Genomic DNA, 18,301 nt, shown 5'->3' with positions numbered 1-18,301 from the left:
TTCTCTGAGGCTTTTTCAAGGGGGCAAGTATTTTTAAACAGGACTTTTGAGTTTGTCTTTTGCTATAGCTGACAAAAAGGCTTCCCCCTCACTACTGTGGCTAGAACAAGTGTTTGCTGGCAAATTAGAAAGCTTTGGGAATAAGCACTCTTAAGGGAGCAGAGTGGAAACGGGTCCAAGACCTTGACTGAGAACCTGTGTCCTCCACACACACCTCCACAATGAATCGCAGCACAGACACCGAGTCAGTTCTGAACTGTATTTGACCACAGAACACCACAAGCTGCACCCCAAAGGATGCCAACTAAATGCTCATTAGATCTAAAAAGTGAGCCCAGGTCACATCCGACCTCAGAAGCATTATGCGATAGCTGGGGGATCTGCGTGCACGTGTGGTTTGCTTTTTCTTCGCCTTGGGGCGTTTTGTTTTGGTTTAAAATATCACAGTTCCTAAGTTAGCCTGATAAACTCCCTCACAAGTTGTTCAAACAGTGAAATAACATCAACACAACCCACTGCAGCTGCCAAAACAGAGCCCGAGCAGCTTTTGGTTGCAATTATCAGATTACGTTATAATTACAAACTGCTTTCGTTTAGATAAGAATTACGGGGGAAGAAGGTCTTGGTTGTGAAGAGCAGAGCTAAGACTCCATCAGCTGTAGGGACCATGAGAGCCAGGCACAGCAAGAGGCTCCCTGCAGTCATTCTCTCCAAAGAGGTATGAAAATGATGGCACCAAGGTGGGTGGTGAGGTTAATGTGCGAGAGGGATGAGATGCCATCCAGAGGGACCTGGACAGGCTGCAGAAGTGGGCCCAGGGGAACCTCATGAGGTTCAACAAAGCCGAGTGCAGGGTGCCCTGAGTTGGGGCAACCCCTGTTACCCATACAGGTCAGGAGATGATGTGCTGGAAAGCAGCCCTGAGGAAAAGGACTTGGGGGGACTTGTGGGTGAGAAGCTGCACATGAGCCACCAATGTGCATCTGCAGCCCAGAAGGCCAAATGTATCCTGGGCTGCATCCCCAGGAGTGTGGCCAGCAGACCAAGAGAGGGGATTCTGCCCCTCTGCTCTGCTCTGGGGAGGCCTCACCTGCAGCGCTGGCTCCAGCTCTGGAGCCCTCAGCACAAGAAGGACATGGACCTCTTGGAGCAGGTCCAGAGGAGGCCACAAAAATGATCCAAGGGCTGGAGCAGCTCTGCTGTGAAGCCAGGCTGAGGGAGCTGGGCTGGTTCAGTCTGGAGAAGAGCCTTTCGGGGGGGGGGGGGTTGGTGTGTGGAACTTTATAGCACCTTCCAGTCCCTGAAAGGTGCCTGTAGGAAGCTGGGGAAGAACTGTTCCCGAGGGCATGGAGTGATAGGATGAGGGGTGATGGGTTTAAACTCGAAACGGGGAGATTTAGGTTGGGCATTAGGAAAAGTTCTTCACTCTGAGGGTGACACTGGCCCAGTCTGCACAGAGAGGTGGTGGAGGCCCCATCCCTGGAGACATTCATGATCAGGCTTAACGGGGCTCCGAGCAACCTGCTCTAGTGAAGGTGTCCCTGCTCACTGCAGGGGTGGGACTAGAGGGCCTTTAAAAGTCCCTTCCAACCTTACACACTCTATAATTCTATGAAAAAGGGATGTGTAAGGGTCACTTACAGCCACTTCAGTGGCACGGAAAGACAGCGCCCTTCCCACATCACCAGGATTGATTCACTTATTAAAGTAACGGAAGAACCAGCTCGGGAGCCAAGTTTGAATGTTATTTCTGCAGACTCATTTTCACTTCCTATTTCACTCATTTTAACCCTGTGTGGTCCTACCCATGCAGAGCTGCACCAACTGTGCACAGCAGCACCACACCACGCTGGGTACAGAAATTCCAGGCTGGAGCTGGCTCACACAGAACCAATGCTGAGGTCATCCCATGTATCCACCAAGAGTTTCAAGCTGGTCCAGGAGGAGGGAACCACCACAAAAAGAAGTTAAGGGCATCTTAGAATAGAAGGTTTCACTGACAGACAAAAAAGCTGTGGGCATTGTTTTCTTCTCCTTTCCAAAGTCAAATTCTCCATCTCAAACTGCCCAGGCTGTCTTGTAGCACAATTCCAGGTATCAGACTAGAAAATCTTCATAGAACTTCATAAAAATGAAGTTTCCAAAGTTTTCAGTGTGGGTTATTCTTACACAAAAGACTGTAGGCAAAGTGCACAGCTATCCACAACCAAACCTGAATGTGTCTTTGTACCCAAGATACTTGTTTTTATGAGATGAGTAAGCTATTAGCTTTACCTTCAGCTGTTGGGATTCATAGTTCCCTACTAGGCCAGAAAACTGCTCAATACACTGGGAACCTGCAAAGAATGTCTAGTAAAGCTTTCTTTTTTCCCCGAAAAGAAACTTGTGGAATGATACACTAAAAAGAAGGCTTTTTTTTTTTTCATAGGTAAGTTCTGGAAAAAACTTCCTAGCATTAGTCACAGCTAGACAGCACATCTTCCCTGATCATTAGCATCACCCCGTCCTCTTCCAGCTCTCCTACTTGCTATTTCTTGATTGCATTGTACTATCTAAACTACAACCTCTGGGTTTTCCCAGCAGGGAAGAACTTCTGCCAGCTCCTTCATATACCACATCATTTTTATCCCAACAGCTTGATGATCTTAAACATTCCCCATACCTACGAGACCCAAAGAGATGCCCATACCCCTTTACCAGCACACGCTGTTATCAGAAGAGCTGGGAGCACTGGTGTTATTCTCATTACAAATAAAGACAGAACTCCAAGGGAAAGCTCTGTGGCACTTAAATCACTCCACGACCAGAAGTCTTCTTTTTTTTCAGCCATGAAACACAGAGTTACTGAATTTTTCCAAGTTACCCAATTTAGGAAGTGTTTTTCATCTATTATTTTTAATGCCTCAGCGTATGAGTCAACCGCTTCTCGCAGCAAATGCAATGGGGAAAAAATCCCCCCCATGTCTCTGAATACCACATCTCATTACGATGGTGTTTCTAAAAGCAGATTCTCAGAGAACAGAATGAAATTCTACCTAGTTTTCTGTCTCTGCCCCATTTGGGCTGTTACACAGGATTTTCATGCAGGAACACTGTGCTGCCATTCAGTGAGGCCTGGACAGGGCGGAGAGTTGGGCAGAGAGAAACCAGGTGAGACTTAATAAAAGCAAGTGGAGAGTCCTGCCCCTGGGAAAGAATAACTGCTTCTATCAGTACAGGCTGGGGGTGACCTGCTGGAGAGGAGCTCTGTGAAGAAGGATCTGAGGGTCCTGGTGGGTGACAGGCTGAGACATAAGCAGTGTGCCCCAGGGCTGAGAAGGCCCATGGGATCCTGGGAGGCATTAAAAGGAGCGTGGCCAAAGGAGGGGATCCTCCCCCTCTGCTCTGCCCTGGTCAGGACAAGGGCCGATGGCCCCCAGTTGGAGCAGGGGAAGTTCCGCCCCAATGTGGGGAAGAACTTCTTCCCGGTGAGGGTGAGGGAGCCCTGGGACAGGCTGCCCAGGGGGTGTGGAGTCTCCTTCTCTGGAGAGATTCCAGCCCCGTCTGGACACCAACCTGTGTGACCTGTCCTAGGGACCCTGCTTTGGCAGGGGCTTGGACCCCATGGGCTCTGGAGGGCCCTTCCAACCCCTGTGATTCTGTGATTCTTAAGCTCTAGAGAAGTTCAGTTTGAGTTGGGGTTTTTTTTACTCCTGTAGTCCATTACACAGAAGCCAGCATTTCCTCTTAGGAGGGCCACAAACACCAGCCAAGCACAGAAAGCCTGCTATTAGTTTGCTGAAGCCGGCCCACGTCAAATAGATAAGGGTTTGCAAACAGATAAAGATCATTAACGGTGTTCCAAAGCGATCCTGTTCCCTTTAAAGATTAAGAGACTCGTTTGTCTCGTTTCCAGAATAAAAGTTACAGAACATCCAGTGCTAAATCACAACCCCAAAATCACAGTGAAATATATTTACCCATTTTTGAGGCACAGAGCATCTAAACCAGTTGAAAACTGTGGACTTTCCAAAATCAATGTACATAAAGCACAGGTACAGAGGGGAAGAAGCCCCAAACATTTAAATTCCATATGCTTCTGAATCAATATTCTTAAAGATTTCAAAGTGTTTTGAAAGGTGAAACGCTGCTCTGAGCTGTGTGGTCAAGGGGAAAGCATCCCACAGCAAGGCTCCCTCTCCAGCTGGGATGTACCTCAAATCTGGGTGTCCAGCAGCCAAGGTCACCCTGCAGTGAGAATTTGCTGTGGGCCAGGCTGCAGCTGAGGGGGTTTAACAAGCAGGTTTGGCTTTCCAGCAGCAAACACTAAAGAAGCAGAAGCAACAAAATGGAAACCAGACTGGCCACAGCCAGTTACTGCACTGGTGAAAGCATTCTCCACAACAGCCTTCTCTGAGAAGGGCACTGAGATTTATTTCTCATGTGCTAACTTGGGCAGAGATCAGAGCTCAGCACAGGAATCACAAGAGCCAACGCGGTACTTGAGCCTCAAGTGTCACCGTGTTATTTCTAGTGACTGCTTTCCACTCTCCTCATTTCCCCCTGCCCGAAATGAAGAGAGAAAAGGGACCAGAAACAAACACAACCACCCCAGTTCCACACTGAGGACACAGCACAGCAGTTTCACAGAACCACAGAGGTTGGAAGGGACCTTTAAGATCATCAAGTCCAACCGCTCCTGTCCTGTGCTAAACCAGATCTCTGAGCACCTCATCTCCCCATCTGTTAAACACACCCAGGGGTGGGGACTCAGCCCCCTCCCTGGGCAGCCTGTGCCACAGCCCCACAACTCTGCCAGGGAAGAACTTTTCCCACCCAGATATCTGAGCTGACCCTGCCCTGGGGCAGCTTGAAGCCATTCCCCCTCGTCCCATCTCCTGGCCCCTGGCTGAAGAGACCATCGCCCACCTCTCTGCACCCTCCTGGCAGGGCAGTGGAGGTGGGGAGAAGGTCTCCCCTCAGCCTCCTCTTCTCCAGGCTGAACACCCCCAGCTCCCTCAGCCGCTCCTCAGAGGATTTTCCCTCCAAGTTTGAAGGGAAGTAAAAAAACCCCAGAAACAGGGAAGGTGGGGAGAAAAAAAAAGAAGGAAAAAAAGAAAAAAAAACATACAAAAAGAGCAGCCTTTGCCAGAAGATGCCCAGCAGGAACGGAGCAGCCACCACATTCCTCATGTCAGAGTACGTTGCACCAGGAATGGAAAAAAACACTTTGCCAAAGAGAAACAGACCCAGTGGTTCATGCATAAGGCACTTTCACTCTTCTATCAATGTTAATCAGAGGGGTTTTCCTACCTTTTTGGGTTTTTAATTTATATAAGTAGACAATTCTAGAAGTAACTTTTAAAAACAACGTTAGAAGGCGGGTGCAACACTTCAATAAAACTGAAGAGACACTTTCAGGGTGGACTGCAGGGAACACCATGGTCCTGCCAGGCAGACATGGGCATCTGGTGGTGCCAATTAGAAGTGAATCACTGGAGAAATCCCACTGTCCTGTTACCAGGGGTCTGCAGGGTCTTGGCAAAGAAAGGAGACATGGTCCAGAAGAGCTCTTTGGCCAACACAACTTATATCCCCTATCCCACCCCCCTAGAATCCATATAAAAAGCAGCCTTATCCACCAGCATCACAGAGCTTTGGCCAACACAGCTATCTCAGCTCAGCAGCGTATTTGTTGCCCCTACTTTTAGCTATGCTGACAAAACCTTTCCCAGCAAAGCAGGGTAGCCATCAGGGATGGGGACATCCAGGTAATTGCAACACTGAGGGACTCTTTAAAAAGAAAAAAAAAAGGGTAAAATCCAAACCCAAGCAAACCTATCCTTCTGTTGGCACATGTTATTTTAGCAAAGGTATGAAGAAATAGCTCCCCAGCCTGACAAGCTGCTCTCAGCAGAGCCACAGGCTCACTGGCACCGGGAAAACAGCTTTTCCTAGAACAGCCTGTTCTGCTGAGGGCTGTGGGGCTGGGAAAGGAGCACGGGGTTTCACCAAACTGCCAGCATATTCCCTCTCTTCAAATTAGGCTGAGTTTTTTTCCAAAACAGCCTTACTGGGGGGAGAGGATTCTTGAGAAATAGCTGCAGATGGGGTTTGAGGGAGAGTTCCTAAGCTCGCAGAGACAAATTATAATTATCCTGAGTTATATCTTTTTAAGCACAATTTAACCAATTCCAGAAGCACAATAATCCCAGAATCCCCTGAGCTGGGAGGGACCCCTCAGGCCCATGAGTCCCACTCCTGGCTCCACACAGCCCAGCCCAGGCAGTGCAGGGCACTGAGCGCAGCGGCCAGACGCTTCTTGCCCTCAGCCCAGCTCGGGGCTGGGACCCCTTCTCTGGGGAGCCTGTGCCAGCACCTGACCCCCCTCTCAGCACAGAACCTCTTAATAACACCAAAACCAACATCTTCCCATACACCAACAGCTCTCCAAAGACATAAGCATCCCTTTACTGCCATACATCCCACCGATTCCTTATTTCAGATGCTGGCAGATCCCACCACACCGCTCAGCATCCAGCCCAGGGATGAGACCAAGGCCCTCATGCCCCCTCACATACCTCACATACCCACACCAGCTGCTAAGCACGCCCGTGCCATCAAGGAGCTGCTCATGCATCGACAAATACATCATTCACTGCTTATAGATCACAGGCCACACTAAGCAAAAAGCACCCAGGTGCTGGTGAGTTTGTTCTTCTGGTTCTTTTTAAAAAGCCTTTCTGCTGCATTCTGCTTCTGTTTGGGTGACTCAGGGGTAGGAGTGTTTCTGTTGTTCATTATTCTTTGTTGCTGTTGGGGTTTTGTTGCCTTTTTATATATGTATTTATTTAACAGGTAGAGAAATGAAACCTGCACAGTTCAGAGAATGAGTTTTACTGTCGTCTCTTAAGTTAAACATTAACAATTCACTTATTGATCTTTCCCTAAAAATTCAAGCAGGGACGTTGTTTTCTCTTATTGCACCTACAGTTGCCCTTCCATGGGGTTGGCAGCATTGCCAGCCCCACCAAAGGGCAACTTGGTACACCTAAATACAGCAGCTCTACACACTGAGCAGTACCTGAGCCTGAACGAATGCAGAAGGCAAATGTCTTCCTGAAGCACATAGCACCCATGATGAAGGTTCTTTAGAAGATCATAGAGTAATAGAATGATCTGTGTTGGAAGAGACCCCAAGAATCACAGAGCTCCAACCCCCCTGACACAGGTAGGGCCACCAACCTCCAGGCCTGGAGCTACACAAGGGTGCCCAGGGCCCCATCCAACCTGCCCTTGAACACCCACAGACACGGGGCACCCACCCCCTCTCTGGGCAGCCCCTTCCAGCCCCTCACCACTCTCTCTGGAAAGAGCTTCCCCTGATATCTCATCTAACCCTTCCCTCCTTCAGCTTCACTCCATCCCCCTTATCCTGCCAATCTCTGCCCTTGAACAAGCTGGTTCCCCTCCTGTTTCTCTGGTCCCTTCAGGGATGGGAAGGCTGCAATGAGGTCCCCCCACAGTCTTCTCTTCTCCAGGCTGAACCAGCCCAGCTCCCTCAGCCTCTCTTTGTAGGGGAGCTGCTCCAGCCCTCTAATGATCTTTGTGGCTCCTCTGAACCCTCTCCAACAGTTCTACATCTTTCTTGTAAGATCTTTAAGGTCTTTTCCAACCTGGTGATCGATTCTGTGAAGGGTACCTATCCAAACCTGCCCAGACACCTCAGTTCGATCTGCTCGCAGCACGTGTGGTGGCCTTAGCCCACAGATGATAACCACCTCTCAGAGTGCTGTCTGCCCCAACCAGTTGCTCCAGCCCAGCTGGTGCTACATGCTGCTGCTTGTTTTTATCATGGACACGAATGAGCTGCAAACACTCAGGACTGCAAAGTGTAATGCAGCCAGCACTTGCTGCACCGTAACGTACCACAGGGAGAAAAACCTCCACGCTGTGTTCAGGCCTGGACAGGAGGAGTACTGACCCACTGCTGTTCAGGCTCAGAGCCATAAAACAGTTTGGGTTGGAAGTGACTTTTAAAGGTCATCTAGTCCAATCCCCTGCTATGAGCAGGGACATCTCCAACCAGATTGCTCAGAATGCTTGGATGTTCCCAGGGATGGAACATCTTCCACTTCTCTGGGCAACCTGTGCCAGTATTTCACCACCCTCATTGTAATCATAAAAAAGTCTTCTCCAGCTTTTCATGCCCTTCTCTCAAGCCCTTCATCCCCCAGCCCAGATCAACACTGGGGGTTACCCCAACCCAGCTGCTGCAGAACCTTGCGCTCGGCTCGGTTAAACCTCACCATGTTCACAAGGGCACAGTCCTCAAGCTTGTCCAGGTCCCTCCACCCACCCCTCAGGCATGTCCCATTGCTCATGAGTCAGGCTGTAAGCCAGCCTCCATGCCCCCAACCACCCCACACTGAGCAGGCCTTAGGAAGACACCCAGTACATGGTGGAGAACTCTTCCTCACTTCACTGTAGTGAAGAACCATAAAGTGGTTTTGATTGGAAAAGACCTTCAAGATCATAGAGCCCAGCCATCTACCCAGCCCCTCTAGGTCCAACACCAGATGATGTTACCAAGCACAAAATCTGCTCTTCCTTTAAACCCCTCCAGGGACGGTGGAACCACCTTGTGATGGTGGAAACACCTTATGAAGAACAATGTCCTCACAGCATTCCTATGTACTTTACCAAGACAGCTTCTCTGTTACATTTTAAAGCCATTTCAAAGCTTCATGCTGTTACTCACAACAACTGCACTCAGAAGGAAAGCACTGGGGAGAACTGGTGCAGTTCATTATAAGCTCGTGTCTTGCTATTCGTGTTGCATCTTGCAGCTGAGCTCACAAATGATTTTCTCATAAAAAGTAGGGAGAACATGCCCCTCTCTCTATGATACAGATTGAGACCCGATCTAAGGAAACATTCCCTTCTACACCAGCTCTGGTATGGCATTCCAATGTTTTCAAGGGTCTATTGCAACTGAGAATAAAACCCAACAACAAACTCCACAACCCAACACCACCAAAGCCCACCATCCACACAAAATTTTTAAGATAAGTGGCCTCCAGATAATTAAAAAGGATCCCAACTAGCCTGAGTAAAGCAGCCTGTGTCTTAAAAAAAAGCAGCTAAAGACCCTCAACCTGCAATTAATGAAGAGAGAGGGGCTCCATGGCTAGTTAAGGAGCCACGGCCTCATGCCTCGCTGATCGCTGGTAGCAGCCGTGGGTACCAGTTTGTCCCACACACCTCAGTGTCCTGCCATCCCTCAGAGCAGCTTAACAGCACGTGATGGATACCAGACATTGTTTAACAAGAAGTTAAACTTGTCCCCATTCAGACCGATGCCGCTTCTGCTCGCACGTTCCTGAATACTCCATCGAAACCTGGCACGGGCCCTGGCGCCCGGGGATGCTACAGGCATCGGATCATCTGCGTGTTCCAGAAGCTGGGGGTGGGGAGAGGGGGAAGCAGTGAAAGCTGCAGCTGCAAACCTATAGCTTGGGGGGGAAAAAAAGGGAAAGAAAAGCAAGCAAACCTACATCTACAGACCAACCACCTAATGGCTCTGGATAAGCGATCCACAGTAGCCACTGGTAGAAGCTGGTCATTCTCCAGCAGCTGAAACGAAACCATACCCAACTCAAATCATTTCTTAAGATTGACTATTTTTAGTAAAACCCGTTAGCACATCAGTTTCTCAGTCGTGGCTCTTACAGTTTTTAAAATGCTGAAGAGCAGCAACAGGCCCATTTTATGATCACCCTGTTCTCCCCACCCTTCCGGCCAGAGAAGGCCACACACTAGGTGAGCTGCCACAGACTGCAGCGTTGAAGCTGGGGAAAGGACACAAGATTTCTCTTGTCAGGGAACAAGTGACATCCCCAGCGTCACATCCCTTGCACTAGCTGAAGCGCACGGTGCATGAGCAAACCCAAGCAGATGGAGGAGCGCCCGGAGGCCTCGTACGGAGTGATACGCAGCCACTACAGTGCCCTGTATCCCACCGCCTCATCAGCAATGTACTGTGCTCACAGAAGCTGCTGGCATCTTTTATGAGAGACAAATGAACTCAAAAAGCTCCCCCACTTTGCAGAGGAAACCCACACCCACTGACAGGCTTTGGCAAATACATCGTGGAGATGTGTGGCCTCTTGGCCCCATGCAGTATAACTCCCAATTATTTACTGTCCATATGAACTCATCCTTCACTGTTGAATAAAAGCTGCTACACACTCACAGCGTACACATTTCCTGGGCTCAGAGGGATGCTGACCCGTGCCACCAAAACAGAAACACCACAGACACCAGGCTCTCTGGCAAGTGCAATCTCTCCCCTGCAAGAGATTCGTTTCTGCTGCTCACATTCACTCCTACTCCCTCTGATATGCCTTAAGATGAGCAACACTCAGAGGCTTGAACACCCATCTTCAAACACGCAGGGGTTACCCTTCTTACTCACTGCGCTGAAACGCTCTGACGCAGTTTTACAGCCCTGAGTGCCTCACAGCATCCTGGCACAAGCAGGAGCCGACGCACGCGATCGAGGAGAAGGGAGGGTAGGGAACGGCAGGTGCACGTCTTGTCTCCGTGCCCATCTCAGTGTGGGCATGGTCCTTTCACCTACCCCACAGCACCTGACCCCCTGGGTCCACTTTCCTCAGGGTGGAAGACTCTGTTCCCTGCACTGCCCACCTAGCCAGTTAGGGATGCGGTTCGCCGATCCCAATGCCAGTCTTGCCCTTTTCCAGCCAGTTTGGGGAGGCTGGGGGGCTGCTGGTGGGTCCCAGCGCCCATGTGCCCTCCTGCCACCCAAGAAAACAGCCATACACCCTCTGAGACAGCAAGCTTGTCCCTGGCCTTGGAGCCAAGCCAGCAGCATTAAGATTTAACACGTATCCCCTCATCCGTGCTGGCCTCTCAATGCAACACACAAGCCATTAAATCCTGAGAATAAGTGATCCCACGGATATTTTCTTAAAAAGATGCTGAAAAACGAGACCTTTGCCATCCCCTCCCCCCCCGCCACAGGCACCGGGGAAGGAAGAGTTCAGCCACTAACCGAAGCGATCCATCTTCCTGTCCTCCCTCCCCAAACCTCAGGGCTCTGTCATTTTGCAGGTCATAATTTAAAGCCAGCTCTTGGCTTCAGACCCACAGAACAGCACCAGGGCGCACAGGCACCGAGTGCCAAACTTGTGTGCAGGAGACGCCACCGGGTATTTTAGATCGTTTCCCACCCCCCCAAACCCTGCCTGGGGGGGGAAGGGGAGCAGGGTGGCTGCTATGCAGGGGGTAATGAGTGGGAAGAGGAGTTTCTCTCCTCAGCCCGTCCCAGATCCGCCGTTACAGCACCGTAAAAAGCTCAGAGGCTTTTAGCAGGTGCCTCAGATCGAGCTGCCCCCCTGCCAGGACTCCCACCCCCCCTAGCAAAGGCTGTATCCTTTAAAACGCAGCCGGCTGAGGAGTTGTAGTAGTTTTGGGTGGCTTCTGGTGGGAGGGGGGCTACGCCTCTTGGTATCTATTTTCTCCCCCACCCAGCCAAAAAGGGGAGAGACAGGGCGGCTTCGGGAGCGCCCGGCCCCCAGCCGGGGCCACACCACGACGCGAGTATTGAACCCAGGCGAGCTCCCTTAACCTCGCTCCCCGGAGCGACCCTCTCCCAATCACTCTTCCCTCTAAACAACCCCCGGCCCACAGGCCGGCGCCCAAGCAGCCGCAGCCCCGCTTCCATTTTCCACGGCCGGCTCTCCCGGGCAGCCCCAGTATAAACCATTTCCCTTCGGAAGCGCTGCGGTTAAGCGATGGCAGAGACCTGTTTACTGCAGGCTGGGGGCGGGGAGGGGGGGCAAGGGGAAGGGGAAGGGAAAGGGGGGCAGAAACACCAGAAGCGCCCAACAGGCGAGACCCCCGGGGAGGGGGACGCCGGCTCCAGCGGGCCGGGGCTCGCCGGGCGAGGGGCGGTCTGACAGGGAGCAGCCGCGCGTTGTTTTTCCTGCTCCACGGGAGCTGGTGCCGAGAGGCAGGCAGCGGGCACTCGCCGTAAAACCTCCCGGGACGCTTCCCCGGGTATTTTTTCCGCCTTAAAAACGCCCGGCAAGCTCTGCCCGGGAAGGAGCGGGGCGGGGAGGGTGGTGGTGGGGAGGGATCACCGCCGGCACCAGGCCGCCGGTAGCCAGCAGCGGCGCTGGAAGTTCCCGACCGCCGTACCTCGAGTGGGCAGCCATCGTGAAGTTCACGCTGCCGAGCTCCCGCTATCCATGAGCCCCCTTTTCCCCCCGGCTGGCCGGCTCTACCCCGCTGCCAAGATCTTCTCTTCTTCCATCTGCCGGGGCCCGGCTCCCGCGGACGCGCCCCTCCGCAATGTCACCGCGCCCGCGGCTGCCCGCGCCCCAGCTGCTGCCCGCGGCCGGGCTGGCGAGCGCAGCCTTGGCTCGCACTCATTCTGAGCGACATCCGGGCACTCGCCGCGGCCGGCGGGGAGGGCGATGCGGCTCTCGCACTTTACAACCGGGGGGGGGGGGGGAAACGGGGTTGGATACACAGAGCAAAGCCTCGCTGAAACGTGGAGGGTCGGCTCGCAGCTGACGCGCCCCAATGCCGCCCGGCCGGCTGGAGTTTCGTTACCCCGCGGCTTTTTTGGGGAGGGGGCTGGCGGGCACCTCACCCCCTCCCCAGTACTCGTACTGTAAACCTCCCCCCCTCCGTGGTACGACCCAAACTCCTTAAATGGACATGTCGTTCTGTCCGGCTAGGAGAACGCCCTGATTGGGTGAGACGCGCACGGGCGCTGCCGCTGCAGCCTATCAGAGGGGCGGGGGGCGTTCCCCACGGGGAACCACGCCCGCAGACCCATGCGCTGGGCCACCCCACGCACGCCAGCTGGGAGCGCAGCCCCGCTCCGAGCCCGGCCCCGAACCCCGCTCCAAGCCCGGCCCCGGGGAACGCTCCGAGCCTGGCCCCGCAGGCCGACCCGCTCCCGGCCCCGGGGAACGCTCCGCACACCCCGCGGCAGAGGCTGCTACGCCGAGTACCGGCTCCCCGACACCTGCCGCACGCCCCGGGGCCGGGGGCTTCGCTCCGGTGGGGGCTGGGTTGGGGTTGGGGGGGGGGTTGGGGGTGTTTTTTGGGGTGTTTTTGTTCTTTTCCCCAATCTCTTCCGTATCGCTGAATGGTTCTCGCGTAGTTTCCAAAGCAGAGGGAGCCCGCCGGGCCCCACAGCCGCAGAGCCGGGTGCAGCGCAAGGCCGGCGGGTGCCCGCACCCGGGACGGGCGGCTGGCAAGCCGCATCACCCGACAGGACAGAGTCCCACCCGAGCCGTCCCGCGGCCCCTCCCGGGCTCCAGCCCCGCTCGGGGGGCGGCCGTGCCCATCCTTCGCTCGGGGCGCTCCTCGGAACCATTATAAACCCAATCGACTCCAGCAATTCCTCCCGGGCGGTAATTAGCCGAGCATTCCGAGCCGAGAGCCTCTTCCCTGCAGACCGTCCAGAGCTGGGATTGCTGCAGCAAACAGCATCCCTCCTGATGGTCTTACAGCACGTCTTAGAGCCGGGCAGCTCCAAGACATGAGAGGAGCTTGGATCCCACTCATGCCTCAGCCATAACTTTAAAAGGCCACTTAGATAAAGCACCTGCAAGCACGTGATTAGGAGCACAGGGCTGTAAAAATACCACAGCAATCAGAAAACAGGTTGTTTTTTTCTCCCCTTCCTCATTTTTGCCCTCCAAAATGAAGAGATTGTAAATAGAAAAGTGCCAAGAACAAGCAGCTGTGATTATAAACAGATAAACACATCAGATAATCACAGCTGGGGGGTGTGAGGTGTCCCCTTGATAACAGAATTTTAAAATCCCACTCCCACAGCGTGTGACACCCCAAGGAACTAGATTCTTTTCCCTGTGAAAAGCCAGGGAAGATGATAACATTTACAGAGCCTGAGGGCTTCAGAGAAAGCAATCTACCTCACTGCTGCTGGAGAGGTCTCACTATGTACAACCCACAGCACTGGTGAGCCCACACACTAACACCAGCACCTGAGCCATGCACCCAGCCAGTGCTCAGAGGGGGCTGCTGAAGATGAGCAAGGATCCTCTTTGCCCTGGGGAGCCACGTGTGTAATTATCTTCTGCAATGTCAGCTGAGAGATTAGAAAAGGCAAAGGGAGGCATTTAATTATCGAGGACTATCCCCTCACTATTAAGTAAAGTAATTAAGAACACATTTAAGTCATACAAGCAGTAACAAAGCTCTCCTTTTTGGAAAGGGAGATACATGCAGAGAAAAGAAACCAGGTGGAACCTGTGCATCTATCTCACAGTTTCATCACCAAGTCTGGGTTTGCTTTTTTTCCCCCACACCCTACATGTGTCCAGATCATTACAGTACTGTCCAAGATTTATAAGATGTTGATGGAAAGGAGGCTCTACTAAGCCAGTAAATCCAAGGTTCCACCAATACACCTCTGTGGTGGTTCAGCCCCAACCAGTGGCAGAGCCTCTGTGGGTTGGGATAAGGACAGTTTCCTGACAAAAGCACCATGAAAATAGAACAACAATGGGTAATGGCTGGTGAGAACACAGATAACCTTACTGACCCGACCATTACAGAGTGCTGCCCGACACAAGGATGGACAGATAGACTGACCTACCTACTGACTGACCAGCCAGCCACACTCAACTGTCCTGGAAACACCAAGCCTGTGCCCTTCCCCAACCAGCCCCTTTTATGGGGAAGTGATGTCTGGTGGTGTGGAAACAGCCTGGGCTAACTCAGCTCACCTGTGCTGGCTGCCTGGGGAGGTTGACTCTGGCCTGGCCAGAACCAGGGCAGCTGCTCCACTGCTTAAGCTGAGAAACACAAATGCATGGCTGTAGCGAGTTAGCTCTGTGGGCATCCAGCACTGCGCATGCAGGGTACCAAGGGGGCGAGGGGGGTGACACTTCTGGCTGCCCCACAGTTCCCACATCCCTCCCACAACGTCCCTGAGAACCTCCTGACTGGGCTTTCCCAGCTGCTCACACACAGAGGCTGGGACTCTTCTGTACTGTGCAAGAGATTTTGCACCTGAAGCGAAGCTGCTACAGAGTATGGCTAAACAGGGTGCAGTGGGGACACTGGGGACAAACTGGAGCAGAGGAAGTCCCACCTAACCCTGAGGAGGAACTTTTTTCCTGAGAGGGTGGCAGAGCCCTGGGACAGGCTGTACAGAGAGGTTGGGGAGTCTCCATCTCTAGAGACATCCAAACCCCATGATCCTGGGTGCTGTCCTGTGCAGCCTGCTCAAGGGGACCCTGCTCTGGCAGGGGTGGGTCGGACAGAAAGGCTGTTTTATTGGGAAGGGACACCTCTCACCATCACAGGCTGCTCAAGGCCTCATCCAACCCGGCCTTTAACACCTCCAGGGAGGGGGCAGCCACCACCTCCTTGGGGACCCTGTGCCAGGATCTCACCACCCTGGTAGGGAAGTATTTCTTCCTATAATATCCAATCTAAATCTACCCATTTCCAATTTAAACCCATTCCCCCTTGTCCTATCACTCCAGGCCCTTCTAAAAAGCCCCTCCCCAGCTTTCCTGTAGCCCCTTCAGGGACTGGAAGGCTGCTGTGAGATCCCCTCAGAACCTCCTCTTCCCCAATTCTCTCAGCTTCTCTCCAAAGGAGAGGTGCTCCAGCCCTCTGATCATCTTCATGGCCTCCTCTGGACCCATTCCCACAGCTCCATGTCCTTGTGTATGGGACTCCAGAACTGGACACAATATTCCAGGTGTGGTCTCATCAGGACAGAGCAGAGGGGGAGAAGGACCTCTCTTGACCTCCTAACCACCCTCCTTCATCTGCAGCTTTGTTCAGCTGTTTGACTTGCTCCTGCTGGAGCACCAAAGTATTCCATACCTCAAAGAACAGCCTCCTCCAGCTCCATGAAGTTACTGAGCCTTTACCTGGTATGAAATTTAGTTGATCCAGGGCCTCAGCTGTTATAATGGTACTTAGGGGAAGATGGGGAGATATTATTAAAGAAATAGTTGGGGCATATTATTAAAGAAATCTTTGCACATCTTTGTTTTTAAGAAGTGTTAAATCAAATTAAAACCCAGCAAAATTTATCACCAGCAATCAGCACCTTGGCTTTTGGTGCAAGATTCCAACAAATCTGAACTGGAGACTGTTCAGAGGGGAATAGAGTATCCCTCAACTTGGAAAAAAAAAAGCATTATACTAATAAATGTAGAATAATCCATTCATTTTGTGGGACAAATCCAGGCAGCTGACAGTACTGGGAAACAATCAGAGTAGCACTGAAGAAGGACCAGGCACCGAGCTATATTCAAATCATTCAACTAAATACTTGGCTAGTAACCTTTCCTGAAATATATCTGCTGGGAAGCAAACCAGGGGTTTGTTTAGACCCAGAAATAGGTCAAATGCATGCCCTTGCCAAGCTCTTCAAAACATCTCATTGTGCTGTAGCCCTTCAGGTTGGTTAAGCAGACACACACCCTTCCTCTCGGTCATCAGCAGCCCTGCTTGTTCTTTAATTAAAATGGGTTCTCCCAGGTCCCATCAACAAGAAATCCACCTCAATGCCACCCTGAAAAGGAGGTGAAAAGGGTCAAATGGAGATGGTGCTTCCTAGCAGGGAGTGGCTGAGGGTAGGTTTTTGTTTGCAAAGGGGACTTGTGCACCAGGTTTGTAGACAAGGATGGTGCTGCCAAATGGCTCAGCACCCTGAGACCGCCTGGAGCACTCCAAACCTCAGCCCCATGAGCCTCCCCAGCTGCCAGCTCCTTCTCTGCATCTCCTCATCTCCTTGCTACCCCAGGCTGCAAGTGCACAGAGAGGGTCATCGCCCCTAATTATAGAATCCCAGACTGGTCTGGGTTGGAAGGGACCCCAAGGATCACAGAGCTCCAACCCCCTGCCACAGGCAGGGACACCAACATCCAGGCCTGGAGCTACACAAGGATGCCCAGGGCCCCATCCAACCTGGCCTTGAACACCCCCAGGGACGGGGCACCCACCCCCTCTCTGGGCAGCCCCTTCCAGCCCCTCACCACTCTCTCTGCAAAGAACTTCCCCCTAAGATCTCATCTAACCCTTCCCTCCTCCAGCTTCACTCCATCCCCCTTGTCCTGCCAGTCTCTGCCTTGAACAAGCTGATTCCCCTCCTGTCTCTCTGCTCCCTTCAGGGACGGGAAGGCTGCAATGAGGTCCCCCCACAGCCTTCTCTTCTCCAGGCTGAACCAGCCCAGCTCCCTCAGCCTCTCTCCATAGGGGAGCTGCTCCAGCCCTCTGAGCATCTTCATGGCCTCCTCTGAACCCTCTCCAACAGCACAAAACCTTTCACTTCCAACATCTAACCACCATAAAGCACATCCTACAGCTGTAAACCAGGGGATTTTTCAAGGGCTCCACGTATTTGGGGAAAAGGCCACAGATTAATCTCATCCCCAAACTCCTGCCTCCAAAGTACAGTTGGAAAGCAAGCAGAACTCAGAAACTAGGACAGGCAAGCACACCCAAAACCAGTTTAACGAGGGCGAGACTCAAGAAGGCTGAGGCAGCAAAACTCTTTGTGGACCCTGATTCAGCAGAGCACTTTTCCACGGGCTTCCTTACTTCACTGCACCTTCTTAAACTCGGCAATTCTCACAACCAAAGCTGGCTGCTGGGCATCCTCGCTGGGCAGAGCGTGAAAAGCACTTGGATTTCATTGGATCCAACCCAACTTTGCCAGATCCAACCCAACTTCATAGAATCATAGAATGGGTTGGGTTTGGAGGGACCTTAAGAGGCCATCTAGTCCCACCCTGCAATGAGCAGGGACACCTTCACTAGAGCAGGTTGCTCAGAGCCCCATCGAGCCTGACCTTGAATGTCTTCAGGGATGGGGCCTCCACCACCTCTCTGGGCAACCTGAGCCAGTGATCCACCACTCCCAGGGTGAAGAGCTTTTTCCAAATACCCAACCTAAATCTCTTGTTTTCCAGTTTAAACCCACCACCCCTTCTCCTATCACTCCATGGCCTTGGAAACAGTTCTTCCCCAGCTTTCCTACAGGCACTGAAAGGCCACTATAAGGTTCCCCTGGAGCCTTCTCTTCTCCAGGCTGAACAAGCACAACTCAGCCTGCCTTCATAGGAGAAGTGCTCCAGCCCTTTGATTTCACCAGATCCAACCCAATTTTGCCAGATTCAACCCACTCTAGACAGCTACAGGGAGACCAGAGGAGCGGCAGGGGAAAGAACCTGAGCTGAGTACAGCCCCAGAAGAAAAATAATACAAGGGCAGGGAAGAATATAACCAG

The 18,301-nt window shown here is 52.4% G+C and overlaps 1 protein-coding gene across 1 annotated transcript in view; it reads right to left on the bottom strand.

The window, feature by feature from the left end:
- The window catches only part of AFF1 (ALF transcription elongation factor 1), a 93,156-nt gene extending 80,762 nt beyond the window's left edge, over positions 1 to 12,394 (bottom strand). The window contains exon 1 of the mRNA XM_084266600.1: positions 12,205 to 12,394. Within this exon, the coding sequence (XP_084122726.1) occupies positions 12,205 to 12,221 (17 nt within the window). The 5' untranslated portion in view covers positions 12,222 to 12,394. The remainder of the gene's footprint in view (positions 1 to 12,204) is intronic.
- Positions 12,395 to 18,301: the final 5,907 nt, after the last annotated feature.

The sequence above is a fragment of the Gallinula chloropus genome (genome assembly GCF_964237585.1).
Source record: "Gallinula chloropus genome assembly, chromosome: 7".
NCBI lineage: Eukaryota > Metazoa > Chordata > Aves > Gruiformes > Rallidae > Gallinula > Gallinula chloropus.
The sequence above is the reverse complement of the archived record's forward strand: the minus strand, read 5'-3'. Positions and strand labels throughout refer to the sequence as shown.